General features: G+C 43.0%; 1 protein-coding gene across 1 annotated transcript in view; it reads left to right on the forward strand.

Annotated features, from left to right (window-relative positions):
• Positions 1 to 17,917, forward strand: part of BORCS5 (BLOC-1 related complex subunit 5) — a 117,113-nt gene extending 99,196 nt beyond the window's left edge. The window contains exon 4 of the mRNA XM_024202891.2: positions 17,048 to 17,917. Coding sequence (XP_024058659.1) covers positions 17,048 to 17,278 — 231 coding nt within the window. The 3' untranslated portion in view covers positions 17,279 to 17,917. The remainder of the gene's footprint in view (positions 1 to 17,047) is intronic.
• Positions 17,918 to 18,526: the final 609 nt, after the last annotated feature.

An 18,526-nucleotide genomic window follows, 5' to 3' on the forward strand; every position in this document is an offset into this window, starting at 1 on the left:
GACTGCTAAACTGTGCAATTAATACATCTTTTTTTTTTCTGACTGAAAAACTACAGAAAGAACAACTTAGATTTTTGTGTGTCAGATTGTGGAACTTTAATTCTGTGTTGTGGCACTTGATATCACCTGTCAGTTTCCCATCAAAATGACTTGTGTAGGTTTGTCTGGGTTGTATATCTGCCCTTTAGTGGATTGCAATATTGTGTAGGATGAAAACTGGCAGCTTGTTGGATTAATTATTACACAGTTGATTTCTGTGGCCATGCTGTTCAAACAAACTGGAAGCTGGTTTGCAGAAGCTTGAGTACTGACAATGTGGGAAAAAAGTGAGTTTCTTCGTAATGTCGACACTAGGGGGAAAAGTATATTTTTAAGACAGAATAGTTAGCGAATTGTAAAATCTTAGTGTACACAGGACAAGTTATAGTTAACCTTTATTTAATAAGTCTAGGTGACCCCCCCCATTCCTCCTCAGGGGCTTCACCCCAGAGATAGCTGCATTTCTATGGTGGGTGAAGTTACTCTTGTGTACAGAGAGTTTTTTGGGATACTTCAGGCTGAAATCTGTATTTTACCTTGACCTGCTAAACTGAGGCAAAATGACAACTTGTTCTGTCTACACTAGGATTTTCCAGTGTGTTAGCTATCCAATGATAAAAACACACCTTTTTAGTGCATACACCTCTACCTCGATATAACACTGTCCTCGGGAGCCAAAAAATCTTACCGCGTTATAGGTGAAACCGCGTTATATTGAACTTGCTTTGATCCACTGGAGTGCACAGCCCCGCCCCCCCGGAGCACTGATTTACCGCGTTATATCCGAATTCGTGTTATATTGAGGTAGAGGTGTATATACACACGCTAGGAAAAAAGAGCTTAATTGTCGTCTTTTACATTCCTGTCTATAGCAGAGCGTTACTCTGGAGATATTTCCAGCTCTGTTACTGGTGTTCTCTCTCTCTCTCTCTCTGTCTCTCTCTCTAGCCTTGTGGGAGTTACTAATGGTCTGATTTTCGGAGTTGCAACCCTAGTGGCTATTAAAGTTGATGCGCCGTGCCTTAGAAAATCAGACCAGGAGGCCTCAGTTTCCTGCTCTTTAAAATGGAGTAAATAATATTTCAAAGGGATTCTGTGAGGATTCATTTCAAGACAAACACTGTCCAAGTGCTAAGTATTTATTATTTCAACCAAGCGGATTTTTTTTGGAAGTTGTTCTTCTATCTGCACAACAATCTTTGAAGCTTTGATTTTAAAAGAGAACCAAGACCATTACTGAGATGTTTCTCATGAAGATCATTGTTTGCGTTTTAAAGTGAAAAGGTGTTTATGTAAAATACCCTGTCAAAGTGAACATCATTAAGTTTGCAGGCTGCGGGTTCAATTATTATTATTCAGAGTCTCACCCCCCACCCGGAGCCGACAGGTGTTCCTTTTCCTTTCCGGAAGGCCTAGGAAAGTCTACTATAACTTTTCAAATGGAGATGCTAAGCTTTGCCACTCTTAGAAAGGGTTAGATGTACTGCAAGTCAGGAACAGACAAGAGGGGAGTGCAAGAATGTCACATAGCTCAAGTGAACAAGCTCTCTATCTCTGCTCCTTACCCCTTTTGAGAACAGAGTTAACATGTTTCCTACAAACTAAGAGGTAGGAGGAGAACGAGAAACAAGTTGTTCACATTACTGGGCATCAAGTTTGAGTGATGGAACCTCTGAATTGGTCACTTTGTCCAGTCCCTCCTTTTTCCATTCTGAGGTAAAGTCCTCTTGGGGAAAACAAACGAACAAAAAGCTCACCCACCTTCATTTCCAGAAGACTAGCCTTTTAAGATTTTATGTCCATCCTCCCTCCACTCCAGGGCTTAAGTACTCCAGCAATTTTTTTCTATGAGGCTGCACTTCCACTATGGCACAAACGTCTTTTGACTTCAGGAAGGCCTCATAGAAAGCTGGGGCATCCTAATCTATTCCCACAACAAGCTATTCTGTGGCCACAAACAGAGGATTATGATATCATGCAAAGAAGGGGTCTCTGAAATATCCCTCTTAATTGTCTCTTTCTATACTGAACAGTCCAAGTCTTTTAAATTTCTCCTCATATGGAAGTAGTTCCATACTCCTAATAATTTTTGTTCTTTTCTTTACCTTTTCCAAGTCTAATATATCTTTTCTGAGATGGAACAACCAGAACTATATGCAGTATTCAAGGGGTAGCTGACCCATGGATTTAATCTACTCCTGAGGGAATTCTGCACCAAAAAATTAAAAAATATGTGCACAATATTTTAAAATTTTGCAAATTTTATTCGTCAATAAATAAATGTGTCTCCAGCATGGCAGTGGGGAGCATGGGCCACTGGCTGCATTGAGGTGGGAGAATACCCTGCAGCCCCCACAGGAACTTGGCAGTGAGGCTGCACCTGACCCTGACACAGTGGAAGGGCTGAGCCTGCCCCAGAAACACCCCGGGGCCTGCCCCTCTGCGCCAGGTGCATGCTGTGTGGGTGGGCAGGCTCAGCCCAGGAGGATCCAAGTGTGGAGGGGCTTAGTGTGGGGGGATCCAGGTGTGGGGTGAGAGGTTTCTGTGTGGGGCAATTTGGGTGTGGGCGGCTCAGTGTGGGATCTGGATGGACAGAGGCTTGTTGGAGGGTTCTGGGTGAAGGGGCAGTGGGGACTCTGCAGGGGATCCAGGTGAAGGTGGTTGGGGCTCAGGAAGGGAGAGCTGAGTATGGGGAGATGGGGCTTGGCGTGGGGGGGAGCTGGGTGTGTGGGGCTTGGTGGGGGGGGGCTGGGGACTGGGAGTGTCAGGCTTGATGGGGTGGGGGTCCAAGTGCAGCTGGTTGGGGATCAGTGGGGTGGGGCTCTGAGTGTGGGGGGCTTGTCAGAGGGGTCCAGATGTATGGGGGTAGGGCTCGTCAGGGTGAGGGTTCAATGGGCTGCTTAATGGGGGCGCCCCAGCTGCTGCAGAGGGGATGCAGCATGCCGGGCTCCTGCTTCCCCCCCGCGATTCCCCTATCCCCTTTTCTTCTCCATCCCCCTCCTCATTCCCCCCCCTGCTCTATTCCACTCTCTCTTCCATCCCCACTGCCTCTTCGCCCACCCCCTCACCTCCTCTTCCCTCATTTCCCCCACCCCACTTTACCCAGCCCCACCGTGGGCACTCACTGTTGCACAGAATAGAGAATAGCAAGGCTCCCAGCACACAGAAGGAGAGCACGACTGGCACTAGGACCCAGGGTGCAGCGTTCAGCTGCAGAGTTAGCGGAGACCAGACACAGCCTCCTTCAGCTGGCCAGCTCTGCGCTTGCAGAATGCGGGGGGAAATGGCCCTGCCCCCATGCCTCGCCTGTTTGGAGGGGGGCAATCTCCCCCCGCCCCCTCAAAACTGCGCCCATGGTCATCCACCACCCTCCCCCGCGCGACTTCCCTTTGCTTCCCTGCCATTTTCTGCAGGGAAACGCAGGAAATGGGGGGGGGGGGTGCATTTTGTGCAGGTACACAGTCATGCAGAATCCTCCCAGGAGTAATTTATATAGTGCCATTATGATATTTTCTGTCGTCTTATCTATCCTTGTCCTAATGGTTCCTGACATTCTGTTAGTTTTGTTGACTGCCACTGCACATTAAGCAGATGTTTTCTTGATTGTTAACAGCTAATTTAGACCTCATCATTTTGTGTGTATAGTTGGGATTGTTTTCCAATGTGCATTACTTTGCATTTATCAACATGGAAGTTCATCTGCCATTTTGTTGCCCAGTTGACCCAGTTTTGTGAGATCCCTTTGTAACTTCACAGTCTGCTTTGCACCTAACTATCTTGAGTAATTTAGCATTATCTGCAGACTTTATTTAGCACCTTACTGTTTACTCCCTTTTTGAGATCATTTATGAATATGTTGAACAGCACAGATCCTAGTACAGATCATTGGGAGACCCCACTATTTACCAGTTTCCATTGTGAGAACTGAACATTTATTCCTATCCTTTGTTTCCTATTTTTTAACTAGTTACTAAAGACCTTCCCTCTTATCCTATGACTCCTTACTTTGCTTAAGAGCTGTTGGTGTGGGACCTTGTCAAAGGTTTTCTGAAAGTCCAAGTACACTATATCTACTGGATCACCCTTGTCCACATGCTTGCTGACACCCTGAAAGAATTCTAATAGATTGGTGAGGCATGATTTCCCTTTACAAATGCCATGTTGACTCTTCCCCAACATATTGTATTCATTTATGTTTCTAATTCTGTTCTTTACTATAGTTTTGACCAATTTGCCTGGTACTGAAGTTAGGCTTACTGGCCTGTAATTGCCAGGATCTCCTCTGGAGTGTTTTTAAAAAATCAATGTTACATTAGCTAACATTTCCCCTTTACAAGGATGTTAAATATAATTACATTAATTAAATATAATTAATATAATATAATTACATCATGGTTGCTATTACTTAGAGGTTCAGCTATATGCACCTGTTGGACCAGATTCTGTACTCCACTTTAATGTGATTCTCTCAGATAGGTGAGTCCCAAGGTATTTAGGCCTTTTATAGATCAAAAATACTACTACTTTAATTTTTCCTTACAGAAACTAATAGCCAGTGCAGATCCCAGGGCCCCAGTGTCATGTACTCTAGTGCGATATCTCACTTAACAAGTGAGCAGTCACATTCCATGACGAGCTTTGGTTTGAATGGATTTTAGGTGTAGCCCATATTAATGCATCTGGAAAAGACTTGTCTCACAGATACCCCTTTTTAAGTCCGTGCCCAATATTCTGTAAAAGTACTGACTGACTGATTTATTATTTGGGGTCAACTAGGGAGTTTTCCTGCTAATTTGGAAAAATTTGCAATATTAAGAATTGCAATACCTTTTTTCTGAAATCTGAATCGATTGAACAAAATCCAGTGACCGGGAGACAATTGACTGATAAATTGCTTAAGTCAAAGGACTAATTTTATGATGTTTTTGTGTACCAAATGTAGTAATCTTGTGGCAAAAAACAGCAGCGGGTAAATACCTCAAAGAATTGGGTAAGAACATACTGTTTGAACTGTTCATGGTAGCAAGTTTTGTTAACTCCTGTAATTTTGCTGAAGACAGAAAAGCTTGTTCTTTCCTAAAGTAAGTAATCACCCATAACTGTTAAAATAGTGTAATTTAATACTTCCTGAAGAGTTTTAAAATCTAAAAAGGGACAATCTGCAGCTTAGACTAGGAAGTCAAGAACCAAGTGATGATTCAGATTTCACAAATCTCATGATAACAATCAAACTAATAACTTTGAGGTTGGTTATTATCCTGTAAACTGTCTGGCACGTGCACTGACAGCCAGTTCTACCATGTGTAGATTGTTACTAAGGCATGTAGTATAGTAATGTCCCTGTAGCATGGGTTGCACAGATTAATCTTATGATACATAAGAAAGCACTGAATTTTATTAGGTTTAAATGCCTCGCCTTTTTTATTTGAATGTGGGGTTTTATAGATGGTAGGGAGAAAAATGGAAGACCCTGAAGGGACTGTAAATACCTGGGGAGGAGAGGCGGGGAAATAGGGAATGAAGTAATTAATACCAAGTGGCATTTTATGGTGTTCCAGTCTAGATCTGAGCTAAGTGCAGTTACAGTGAAATTTATTTTGGTCCATTCTTACAATTTTGATTTTATAAATGTGTTTGAGTCAGCATTGGGTTAAACTTCCCTTAATATGCGCTAACCCATCACTCAACAGATCCAGATAAAGGGACACTAAGTAAATGTTTGGCCTTCCAGTTGTTCTTAACTTGCAACTTTACTCTTATTCACCATAATAAAAGGCAAGAAGAAGAATAGAGCTAGCACATGTGCAATGATAGTGGACAGCGATTGTCCACAACACACATTTCTGTGAGGCCTTCAAGAACTTGGGTGTGTTTTTAGTGACACAACACAACACTGAGAACAGGACTCTCTAACGTTAGACGTATTTAAGTAGTACAACACACAATTTTGACCGTATTTTCAGGAGGCTTCATAGCAGCATTTAGTGATGAGAGAGATCTGTCACGTCTTACCTTGAGTCTGTTTTATTAAGGGGATGCCAGTTGGTTAGAAATATGGAAGTGCTGAATGGAGGTCATGAGAAAAAGATAGGTTGTTATAGGATTTGTGGAAGGCCCAAAAATGCACCCTGCAAATGGCAACCTAGAGAAAAGGTTCACATTAAAAAATACAGAAGCTAATTTAAAAAACCGCTCTGGTGTTGCTTTAAGTAAAATATATGCACAACCTGCATCCAAATATATGAATGACCTTGGCTAACAGACTCTGCAGACCTGGCTAAACCTTAGCTAAGACACTCTGCAGCTCAGACGCTCTAGTGATGAAGGATCATGTAGATGAACGTAGAGAAACGCCACTGAAATAACTGGAGATTTTGGGGCATGGAATTTGGCCCTTTGTGTGTAGTACAGGTTCCAGTGTACTTTTTCAAATCCTAGTAGGACTTTTACATCCAATTAGAATAAATGCTTCTTTTCCCCCTAGCTCAGATTATATCTCTGCAGAGCATGGATTGAATGAGTCCTTGGCATTGTTTGCAGTGAAGATAGGTTATATAAATGGAAAAGGAGGGGGTTGAGGTGGGTTTTGGTCGTGGAAGTGGTAAACAAAACCTGAAATCATCTGTTTTGCATATGTTGGCCTGGTAACACTCTAGAAAAAAAAACTATCCACAATTGCTTTTGCACAGCAGGGTTCAGGCTTCCTGGATCTCTTGTGTGTTGTGTTTTGCACTGACCGGGTTACTCACCCTGTATGCTTTTCATTTTCAAGCACATAAGATAGGGAGAAAGGAGATATCAAGAAATCATCATGATATTGTGTTAACCTTGCATAACATTATCAGAAATGTAATTCGCCAAACACATTTTCTCTAGCTTCTGACAGAGAGAAGGTCTGTCTTCAGCTTGGAGAGTATTTATTTAAAAGAATTTCCACACCAGCTCATCATGACTAATATTCCGTGCAGTCGTGTTCCTATCTGTCATTTTCAGATGTGATTTATGTGCAGCTGCAAGAAGAAACTCATTCATTCATAGCCAGGCACCTGACAGTGAACAGTGGAGGCCGTTTACGTTAAAGGGCATTGTTCTAATAAGTGAGTTTTGCAGAATAAAGATCTGCTTCTAATTGCAGTGTTCTCTGAGCCACAGCAGAGATCGAGGTTGAAAGCCTGCAGAGAAGGCAACGGGGACAAGAGAAACCTGCAAAACCCAAAATTTTGGAACATGTCATTGGGATCTGCAAAGTTATTATTGAAAAGAGAAAAATCTTTGTGCCACCAGGGAAATTTCAAGAGGGGTTGGAAATGACAAAGCATTTTTTTTGTGGAATATATTTTTCTACCGCTGTCAATGTGGCAAACGCTGCTTTTAAAAATTGCCCCAAAGCTCAAGAGTCATGAAACTTTCATTATATTTTCTCTTCCCATATTAAATCTTGAAACTATGAAAAAAATGTGAGTGGCACAAGGGAGGACAAAACTGAGATCAAAATTAGAAGCTGTGACCTCAACCTCCCATTGCTCAAGGTGTATTCACTGTAAACGTGCTGTAAAATCCCACTGGCTCGGGAATAGGAATCATTCATTTTTGCTATACTATTTTTTTGCACTGTGCCTTGAAAAGGAGAAGGTAGTGTCCAGTGCTGATCTGAATCCTCCATTGACTAAGCTAACATCTTCATTCTGGTCAGCAGCATGGGTCAGAAATAATTGTGGGATGAAATGCAACTATTCAGTGTGTGCAAAATGTCCCAAAATGCCATGAATTGTGTGATGGTTGTCAGGGTATCCAGGACTGAGAGTCATCTTCTAACCACTGCCTCCATCAGGAGGGTGTCAGCCTGTTAGCCACTCAAGCACTTTCCTCTGGGCGCTGCCAGTCCTTGTTTTCCCTTGCAAGTTAACAATAGATGCACCCCAGTTGCAGAGGCCCTTTGAAGCATTCCCCTATAGTGTTCAGCCCCTTCTCCACTGAACACTCCCAGAAATACCAGGTCTGCCATCCCCCAAAGGCACATGTAGGCACAAGCTTGTATGATTCATCTCAAGATCAACACCGTGCTTAATATCACAGTATTTATATATATTTATAGTGAAAACCAGAATACATTTATTCTCACAGATTCAAGCAATAGAGAACAAGAATATTGGAAACAAATGGTTACATAAAACAAAATCATGACACACTTTCTAGAGACCAAACTTAACTAACAGGCTTACCTCCTGTCTAAAGAAGTTTCTCTCATCCCCAAAGTCCTCTGCAGCAATTCAGCCAAGGTTGGCTGGGATCCCATTTTCATTAATATAAACCGGCAGTGTGTTTATTTCCTAGCTGCAGTGTTTTCTTTGCTTTCTAGTTATAGCCTCAAAGTTCCTTGTGTGTACGCTGAGACAGTGTGAGCCCCCGTGGCTTCTTGTTCTTGTATGCTGCTGCCCTGTTGATTTCACATCTCTTCGATAACAATGCTGGCTTACAGTGCTTAATTTACATATGACAGAGAAAGGTGAATAAACATCTCTTGTCTGGCAGAAAACCCGTTTCTTCACCTCTGCTGGTGACTCATGTCTTGATACAAAATCTAAGGACATGTTTTCAGTACATACACATAATTCCTTAAATACATTTCACAATGATATTAATGACCAGTGTGACCCTGGCTTTCATTTAAGACCTCACTTGACATTTTTTGGTGAACCAGAGTGGACATACTAATATCAAGATGTTCCTGTAGTCCCCTTACCAGCTGGCATTAAGGGATTCTTGGGTCACACCTCCCCCCCCCCTTATGTTGATGTAGTGGGGTTAGCCACTGGCTGATCCATAGTTGTCTGGCCATAATTCTCTTGCCTGGACAAGGCATCTTCCACTATATATTCTCTCCCTTTAATATGCACAATTGCCATGTCATATTCTTAGAGCAATGGTCCAGTGTAGTAGTTTGGCATTGGTACCTTTGGTTCGATGTAGCCATACCAAAAGAGAGAATGGTCTGTCAGGATCCTAAATTTTCTGGTAAATAGCTAGGACTGTAACTGCTTGATTGCCCACATAATAGCATAATATTCTTTTTTCTATGACAGAATAATTCTATTCAGTAGGTCTCCGTTTTTAATTAAAGAAAGCAGTGGGATGCTTTTTGTTACCTCCCCGTTTGCATCAGTACCACACTTAAACCAGTGTCTGCATCAGTACGTGTTTCAAGTATTTTGTCAAAACCTGTTCTGGCCAGTCCAGGTTTTCTTGATAGGTTTTGATGAGGCAAATAAAACCTTTTCTGACAAGCTTTTGTCCACACTACTTTATTTGTCTTTGTCTTTTTGCACAAGTCTGCGATAGCAGACACTGTGTCACTGAAACCACGTACAAATTGGCAATAGTAGTTAGCCACGCCTATGAAAGACTGGATTTGCTTTTTAGTCTTCAATCTAGGCCAGTTAACAATAGATTCCACTTTCAAGAGAAATTTGGCCACCGTCTACCCTGTGTCCTAAATAAGGGATTTGACTGTGCCTATTTTACACACTCTCACCTTTCATAGTGAGAGCTGTCTCTCTGAGTTTTGTCAGCACAATTCCCAAGTGGTTTTTATGATCTGACCAAGACTTGCTAACTATTGGGACGTCACCAATATAAGCCCATACAAAGTCTGTAACCCATTTAACACTTTATTAACGAGCCTCTGAAAGGTGGCTCCTGCATTAATTAACTCAAAAGGTTACAGTTTGAACTCATAAAGTCCCAAATAAGTAATGAAAGTGGGTTTTTTTTTTCTGTGCTTCGCTGTCTAATGGGATTTACCAATATCCTTTAGTGAAGTCAAGAGTACTTAAGTAAAATTTTGCCTTGCCTAAACATATCGTCAATTGAGGGCATAGGATATGAATCAGGTACTGTGACAGCATTAAGTTTTCTGTAATCAACACAAAACCTTGTAGTTCCATCCTTCTTAGGAACCATAATGACTGGTGAGGCCCAGGATTGTTTGACTTTTTAATTAGCCCTATTTCTAGCATACTTTGCATGAATAAATTCATAAGGAAATACATTTTCCCAATGGTCTGATATGGCCTGCTAGGGGCAGGCTGGGGCCCCACAGAGTATGTTTGTACTGCAGTAGAACACCCGCGGTTGTCCCGTGTCAGCTGACTTAGGCGTACAGTGCTCAGGCTGTGGGACTATAAAGTTGCAGTGCAGACGTTCAGCTCAGGCTGGAGCCCAAGCCTTGGGACACGGTGGAGGTGGGGTCCCATTTTGTGCCTTTTTACAAGGAGTAACATCAAATGATCATTCACAGGCATTGTGGTCATACCATGCTTTTACTGAGGTTCAGCTGAACCATTTCCATCAGACTTTAGATCTTTCCGAAGCTTCTGTATATGTTCAGTCACTGGTTCCCCCTTAGCCTCAGTGCCACCCTCCCAGGAGTCTCTGATGAGACCTCTGACCTTTCTCCCATAGAGGAGAGCAAATGGGATGAACCCAGTGAACTCTTGGGGGTACTTCCCTCTAAGCAATTAACATACAGGGTGGGTAACATTATAGCCCAGCCATTTGCCCTTTTGGTTGCATATATTCCCATCATATTTTTTTAGAATCCCATTGACGCTTTCAACTAAACTGTTCATGGGTGATATGGGGCAGAGCTCAGCTGTTTTACCTGATACATCCTCCCTAATGCAGTAAACAGCTGGGACATGCAATTTGACCCACTATCTGATAAGATTTCTTTTGGAAAACTTACTCCATTGAATATAGTGAACAAAGCCCCAGCCACTGTTTCAGCCTCTATAGTAGACAGAGCAACTGCCTCTGGGTATCTTGTGGTGTGTCCACTGTTACTGACATATATTTCTTTCCTCTCTGAATCGCCTGGGGCATTGGCCCAACAATATCTATGGCCACCCTGGAAAAGTGTTTCCTTGATTATTGGTAATGAGTGCAAGGGGCCTTGTGGGGCCCTACAGGCTTTTTCCACTTCTGACGTAAGTCACAAGTATTTCTTTCCCTCATTCTGAATATTGGGCCATAAATACTCAGAATATTGGGCTGCCTTTAACTTTTCATATGTCCTCTCTGATGCCAAGTGACTTGCACAAGGATAGTCGTGGGTTAGTAACATTAATTCCCCACAATTCTTAGTGGGCTCAATCAGTTGTTTGTAGGACTCCCCAGGCCTTCTATTTTTCCTCAAGGGTGCTTTTCTGTACATCCTTCCCTCTTGTACAAAAAAACTTCCCCTGTTTTCTTGATTTGGGGCTTGATGAATATGGTTCCTTTTATGCTTTCTAGGGAGAGTATATCTACACTACCCGCCGGATCGGCAGGCAGTGATCAATCCAGCGGGGGGGGTCGATTTATCGCATGTAGACGCGATAAATCAACCCCCAAGCGCTCTCCTGTCAACTCCTGTACTCCACCACTGCGAGAGGCGCAGGCGGAGTTGACGGGGGAGCGGCAGCAGTCGATTCACCATAGTGAAGACACTACGGTAAGTCGATCTAAGTACGTCGACTTCAGCTATGTTATTCACATAGCTGAAATGGCATAACTTAGATCGATTACCCCCTCCCCCCCAGTGTAGACCAGGCCTGCTTCCTGTTCAACATCAAAAACTGTTTGGCTTTTGCTTGCAAGGAAGTCTGGCACAGGTAAGGGGAAAGGCTCCCTCTCCTCCTGCAAAAGGTTACACTTTGAGACACAAAACTATCGTCTGCTGATAAAGAGAGAGAATCCACCTTTCCTTCCTCAGTGTTAACTTCTGGGAACTCAGAGACACGTTCCTTTTTACTATGGGTCACAATAGTAACAGCTTTGGGCAGTAAGAGCATCTCATTACCAACCAGCACATCAGCTGGTAAATTCTCAAGAACTCCCATTTTTAAGTTACCCCTTAAACCTTCCCATTCCAATAGAATGCATGCTAAAGGCACTGTCATTTTAACCTAATCTAATGATAGCAGGTTCACCTCTTCCCCAGAGAGCATGTTGCTTTCCTGAATTGCATCTCTCCTGATTAGGGAGATCTGAGCACCACTGTTTTGTTAGCCTTGACAGACTTTGCCATTTACTTTGGCCATTTTAATGAACTCTTTGTCCACCTCTGAGAGGTCAAACCTGACAGAGTTAACTAGAGCTCCCTCTGCCACCACTGAAATTTCTGACTTCAGGGTAGATATATTAACTTGAACAGATTGTTGAATGACTTTGGAACTATCATTCATAGGACACTCCCTTTTCATGTGATCAGGGGAAGCACATGAGTAACACTTTCAGGGACCATCTTCTTGGGCTGGGGTCCTAGGAGGAAAGTGGTATTGGGGTCGGGTAGATTTCACTTCCCCCTTCCTTATTCCTACGGACAAACCAGGAACCCACTTTTACTCCAAATCTTTGTCCTTCTCCTTGGGGCCTGTGCTCCCTGCATTGTCTTGCTCTTACGTATAAGTCAGCTGTTTCTGCAGCTGCTTCTACTGATACAGGAGTTTTCTCCCACACAGCAGTTCACACTTCTTCGGTGCAAACCTCAGAGAACAGCTCTTGAGCTATTAAATCCACCAATTTGTCACGGGTGTTTGCCCCTTTACTTTTAATCTGTTTTTTCAAATAATCCACCATTTTATGCACATATTCTCCTTGACTTAATTTATCAGTCATTTTAAGGTTCCTCAATATGAGGCGATAAGCCTCTGGTGTAATTTGAAACCTTTTTAATGGAAACAGTTTAAAAACATCACATTTCATATAGCTTCACTTACATCCATATCATTAAACACTTGTAATGCTTTCCCCATCAGCTTGGAGAACACAACAGTCATTCTCTGGTCCTCAGCGATGTTCTGTACACTGCAGATCCTTTCCAAGGTGGTCAAATATTCCTCAATGCAGCAAGTTTCCTTGTAATTAGGTCACAATTTGCCCCAGCTGTGTGATCTTTGGAGAGGACTGCTTACTGGGTTTTGTATCTGCATCTCCAGCATCCTGTGTACATGTTCACTCTCCTCGTGTTTTTGCTCTTCCATCTCCATGGCTCCCTCCTGTACAGCTTCTTGGGCTAATCTCTCTGACTCTTGCTCTTTGGCTCTCTCTGCAGCTGCTCACCTCTGGTGCTCTTGTTCCTTTTCTGCCATCAGCTTCATCCTGGTGAGCTCCAACTTCCTGGCTATTTTGCTGAGGGATATGCCAGGCTGTTTTTGCCCCCTTGCTCTCAGGCCCTTTTGTTGGATCACCCTGATCTTTTGGCCATCCATCCTGCTTGCTCGTTTTATATTTTCTTTTGTTCTCTTTCCCTTACCTGAAATGAACAGAAAACAACAAACTTTTCTTTGTCTATTCCCAATCTTCTCTCTTGTGAACCTCTTAGAATCTAGTTTGCAAGTGCTGGGATTGTGATCTTTAGCTAACCAACAAACTGTGTATCAGTCCTGCCGAGTATACCATTGTGATGGCTCTCGGGGTACCCGGGACTGAACATCACCTTGTTACGCCCCTGCCTCATCATGAGGGAGTCTTGTGCTTAACTGGGTGTCAGTTTCCAGCACCAGCCCATTAGCCACCCAAGCACTCTCCTTTGAGCTCTGCAAGCCCTTACCAGCCCTTACTTTGCCTTGCAGGTTAACAATAGGGGCACCCCAGCCCCTGAATCCCTTTTGAAACATTCCCCTATAGTGTGTTCAGTCCGTTCTCCACTGAATGCTCACAGTAATACCAGGTCTGCTGGCCCCAAAGGAACAATACACACCAGATTGAATGATTCAGCTCAGGATCAGCACCTTGCTTAATATCACAGCACTTAGATATATTTAGAGTGAAAATCAGAATACGTTTGTCATCAAAGATTCAAGAGTCAAATGATAGAAAGTAAGAATAAAACAAAATCATAATTTTCTAGAGCCTAAATTTAACAAAGTTAATCTCCTGTCTAAAGAAGTTTCTCACCTCCAAAGTCCTCTGCAGCATTTCAACCACAGTTGGCTGAGATCCAGTTTTCATGAATGTAAACGCACTGCCTGTTTACTTCTTAGGTGCATGAAATGTTATCTCTACATTACTGGCCCAGTGACTAGGGCACTGGACTAGAAACCAGCAGACCCAGATTCTATTGCTGACTCTGCCATTGACTTGCAAAAGAACGTATTTAAAAAACATTGGGCTTGTACCTGTTTTTACTGTTATACTGTTAAGACTTACTTTTTTATACGGGGGGGGGGGAAACCTGTTTTACTTTAGAAATGCAAAATCAGGGAAGCCTAGATTTAGCAGGAGGAATTCTTTTGGACAGGAGGAGGGAAGGGAGGAAGTCTTGGAGGATGTGTATTTTGAGTTCTTGCACCCTAACTGATAAACACTTCCTTTTCCCCAAGTCCCAGTTAAGAAGGACTGTTGTGTTGCTCGCACTCTGGACTGGCACTTGGGAAGTCTGGGTTTAGTTCTGGACTCTGATGCAGACTTCTTATTTGTCCTTGAGCATGTTGCTTACGACCTGAAAGCCCATTAAGGTAAAGGAAAAGACACCCATTGACTTCAGAGGTGCAGCTTGCCCTGTAACAATGACAGGCCCAAATACATAGGTAGGCATTGCCATTATAAACAGATGTTAACACAAAACATTATTTTTTAAACAGTCTGATCAAAAATCCCATTTCCCCTCAATCAATTGTGCAAATTTCACCCTCTTGTGAGATCACTAGCTGTGCAGTTGTCATAGTCTTCCAGAGTAGACAAAACCTGAATTACTAATGTGGAAAAAAACAACCAAGTGAACTCACCCACTTCTTTTGGGAGGTGGGGGTGGGGGACAGGCTCTTTTTTTTAGCCTTTGTGTGTACATCCAAAGTAGCACAAGCCCATTATTTTTTCTTCTTTGCAGGTCAAGTGTAAACTTTCTGTGCCTCCACTTCCCTAAATGGGGATAATGATACTTACTCACATTCACAAAGTGCCCAGAGATCTATTAATAAAGTGCGCTATATGGAAGCTAATAATTCTGATTATTTGATTGTTTACTATGTTCAAACCTTTTGTAAAGATAAGCTTTGCCTATTGCTTGGGGTTTTGAGGCCATGTGAAGAACGTATCTTGAGGAAAACTTTTAAAACCAGGGGCTATTTCTACTTCAGACCCCGTGTTGCTCTGTTTAATGAGGCATGCTGACTTTTGAAAGGATTCCAACTGGCTACCATACCGCAGCACTCTCTCATTAGGTGTCTCATTTTTAAGCACTGGATTGAATTTACTTCCATCCCAAGCCGACCTGGTGGTGATCTGCTTTTACACACTACAATTTACAGAGCTAGCATCAAAGTATTAAGCTGGAGTTTTAATGGAAACCCCTAAGCAGGCTTAAATTGTTTCCACATTATTTGGCGTTTCCTGCTTTGCTGGCTTTTATTTTGTCCCATGTGTGAAAGGGTAGAGGGAGGAATCCACAGGAAAGAACAGAGGGGAAAGTAAGGATTTCAGCCTGAGAGTGACAGAAAGCAGGCTAGAAAGAATTGAAGGGTAATTGATACTGTATCCGGCACTGGTGGAGGTGATAGAAAAAATGCTCCTAAATCCGCAGGGCAATTAAACAGACACATATTATTTTAATACTACTTGTAAGTTCAGTTCCTTAGCAAAATATTTTTTCCTGACTACTTTTGCCTTGATTCCTTCCCTGCTGTTTTTCTTCCTGAGCTCTTGTCAGACATTGCTGGTGTGGACTGCATCAACTGTCATCAACGGTCATTTAACAAAACCTTGTCTGACTCCTCCTCTCTATTGTCTCGGGGACATCCCCTCCCGATTCACAAGCAGGACTTTGGAGCAGCTAAAGAGTCTGCTCCCAGAGTATCCTTCCCTAGTGCATGCTCGGACAAGACCTCAGTTGTTTAGTGAGTGCTGTGTGGGAAAATGTACAGTGCAGACGTGATCAGCAAAGCTAGCTAGTTTGTACATCACTGTTGAGCTTCCAGTTACTGGGGTCAACACCCTCAATTGAACACTATTAGTTAAAATGAGGAATCTTGGTCAAGCTTGTTCACAGCAGCAGAACAACAGAAAGCAGTGCTGGGTGAGGAAATAGGAAAGCAGTTCCACGATCAAAAATGCTTTTCTTCCTCCCCATATTACAGTAGTGTGACTGGATTCCTGAAACTCACTGCAGTGATGTTGCCAATTTAAGGGCACAATGGTAACTTGAACTGGTGACAATGAGAGCAGAAGGCCTGTGGGCTAAAGTTAAGCCACCATGCCCGCTTTCTCCCCTTCAGCTGGTAGCCACCACCTAGCATTTCTTCATTCGTGACTGAGGAGGTCGTTTTCTGCGGAGACTGAATGTAGTACTTTCACAATTCTGTATATTTATCCTACTTCAGCTGATGATTGAGGACTCCCACTTACCAATGTTGCATGCCAGAGACAAGACCTGTGCCCAAGTGCTTGGAAATACCAGAGTTTGAATAGTCAGCAAACTGAAGTGCGTGCAAGTGTGTGATCATATGCCCGAGCCATCGCAAGTTTGGGTATTTTGGGGTCTTAGATGGTTCCAGAGGGTTTGGAATGTAAATACTCCCAACTGCTGTGAATGAGAGAGATGTATACACTAGATCTGTCAATATTCAAAATACTTAAAAAAAAAAAAAAAAAAAAAAGGAATTATCCTGCCATGCATTCATTATAAATGACTAACAGCTGGAACACTTGATAGGTTTTAAAATTGTAGATTAGAAAGCTGGGAACAGATGATGCATTGTGAATTACTTTGAAGATGAAATAACCAATATAAATGCAAAGTGCTATTCTAGCACTAACTGATCCATACCACTTCCATGATAGGTAGGTACATATTATATCTAATTGTATAGATGGGCAAGAGAGAGCTGCTAGAGAAGCTCGTTTTTATAGCTACTGGGAGATCTGGCAGAGTGACAAATACACTTGATCACTGGTAAGAGTCACATGCCCCACTGAAAGGCATTTGGAAACTCTAGCCTAATGTAGCCCTCTCTGTTTTGTTTTTAAACAGATGGATCTCTCAGTGGAAACTCTCTATAGCTTCATGCAGGAGCGCCAGAAAAGGTACGCCAAGTATGCAGAGCAGATCCAAAAGGTCAATGAGATGTCTGCGATCCTCCGCCGCATACAGATGGGCATTGACCAGACGGTCCCTCTCATGGAGAAGCTAAACAGCATGCTGCCTGAAAGCGAGAGGCTGGAACCCTTCACCATGAAACCTGACAGGGAGCTCAAGTTATAGTCTCTCCAAACTCCCTTTCCTCACCTTCTCGTTCAAACATTCAGCACAACGACACGCTTCCAGCACGCCCAATTGGCAGTCACTTGGAACAGACCGCTTTGCTGCCTGACTTTTTGCCAGGCTTTAAGAGGAAGAGCTGTCTCAGCTGCCAGAACTGTGAATTGAAACAGTACAGCCAGGAATAAAGGAGCTCCCTATTCGGATTGTTTGGAGAAGAAAATTTACCCTTCCTTTATCCCCATAGCAGCGCCATCTGTATTGAAACATGTGCTTCATTCCTGTAACTAGATTCAGTCTCAAAGAGGAGCGATTCCTCCACCTGATCTTTTTAGAAAAATTTCAAAGGTGGTACTGGGGGTAATAAACCCTGTAATGTACTTTCCATGCCACTGGAGAGGTGGACAATTAGATGGCTGGCAGATATTTACAATATTCCCCAGCCCTGGAAACATGTATATTTTATAGGTGAAAATGTGGAGCCAGGAACAGGCTTATTAAATCTGCCTGTTGTTGTAATTAACATGGTTTGTGTGGCAAGGAAGTTTCCCTTTCAGTTCTAGTCAGCATCTCTTTCCTTGAGGCTCCTATTTTATGGTCTTACTAATTTATGGGGCTGTAAATGAATAACTGTTCCAGTTCCATGTGTCTGTGTCATTATTGTTATACAGGCCCTGCTCTAGCCCCCCACGTCGTGATGCTAATCCAGAACATTTACCCCAGAGCAAGTCTATCGAAACCTTGGCATCCTTTGGTTTTGCATCAGGAGATAAATGTGATGGGAGCCTTTAACATGCTGGTCAGATTGTTTGCTGCTGCCTTTAGCTGGAAGACTGTAGTTATATCTTTGAAGGGAGGCTGAAGTGTCCATTGAGCTTGGTGTGTTGGCTCAGCTGCCTTCATTCTGAGAGCAGTTGTGAGTGCAGTGTTTCATGACTAAAACCACACCGCCCTTTGGGATTGTGCTCAGCAAACTGCTCCAAAGGCAACAGGATGTTCTCACTCTATTGCAAACACCATGCAGCTCTGCAAGGGAGGCAGTGTGCTCGTGCGGGTAAAGCTCTGCTCTGGGACGTAGACAGCTGGGTTCTATTCCTGGCTCTTTCACTTGCCTGCTGGGTGACCTTTGGCAGGTCAGTACACCTCTTTGGGCCATGGTTTCTCAGTCTCTAAAACGGGGTAATGATACTTTACTCACCTTTGTACAGTGCTTTGAGATCTCTAGATGAACGGCGCTGTGTAAGCCACAAA

The sequence above is a fragment of the Terrapene carolina genome, unplaced genomic scaffold (assembly GCF_002925995.2).
Source record: "Terrapene carolina triunguis isolate 2854851 unplaced genomic scaffold, T_m_triunguis-2.0 Scaffold112, whole genome shotgun sequence".
NCBI lineage: Eukaryota > Metazoa > Chordata > Testudines > Emydidae > Terrapene > Terrapene triunguis.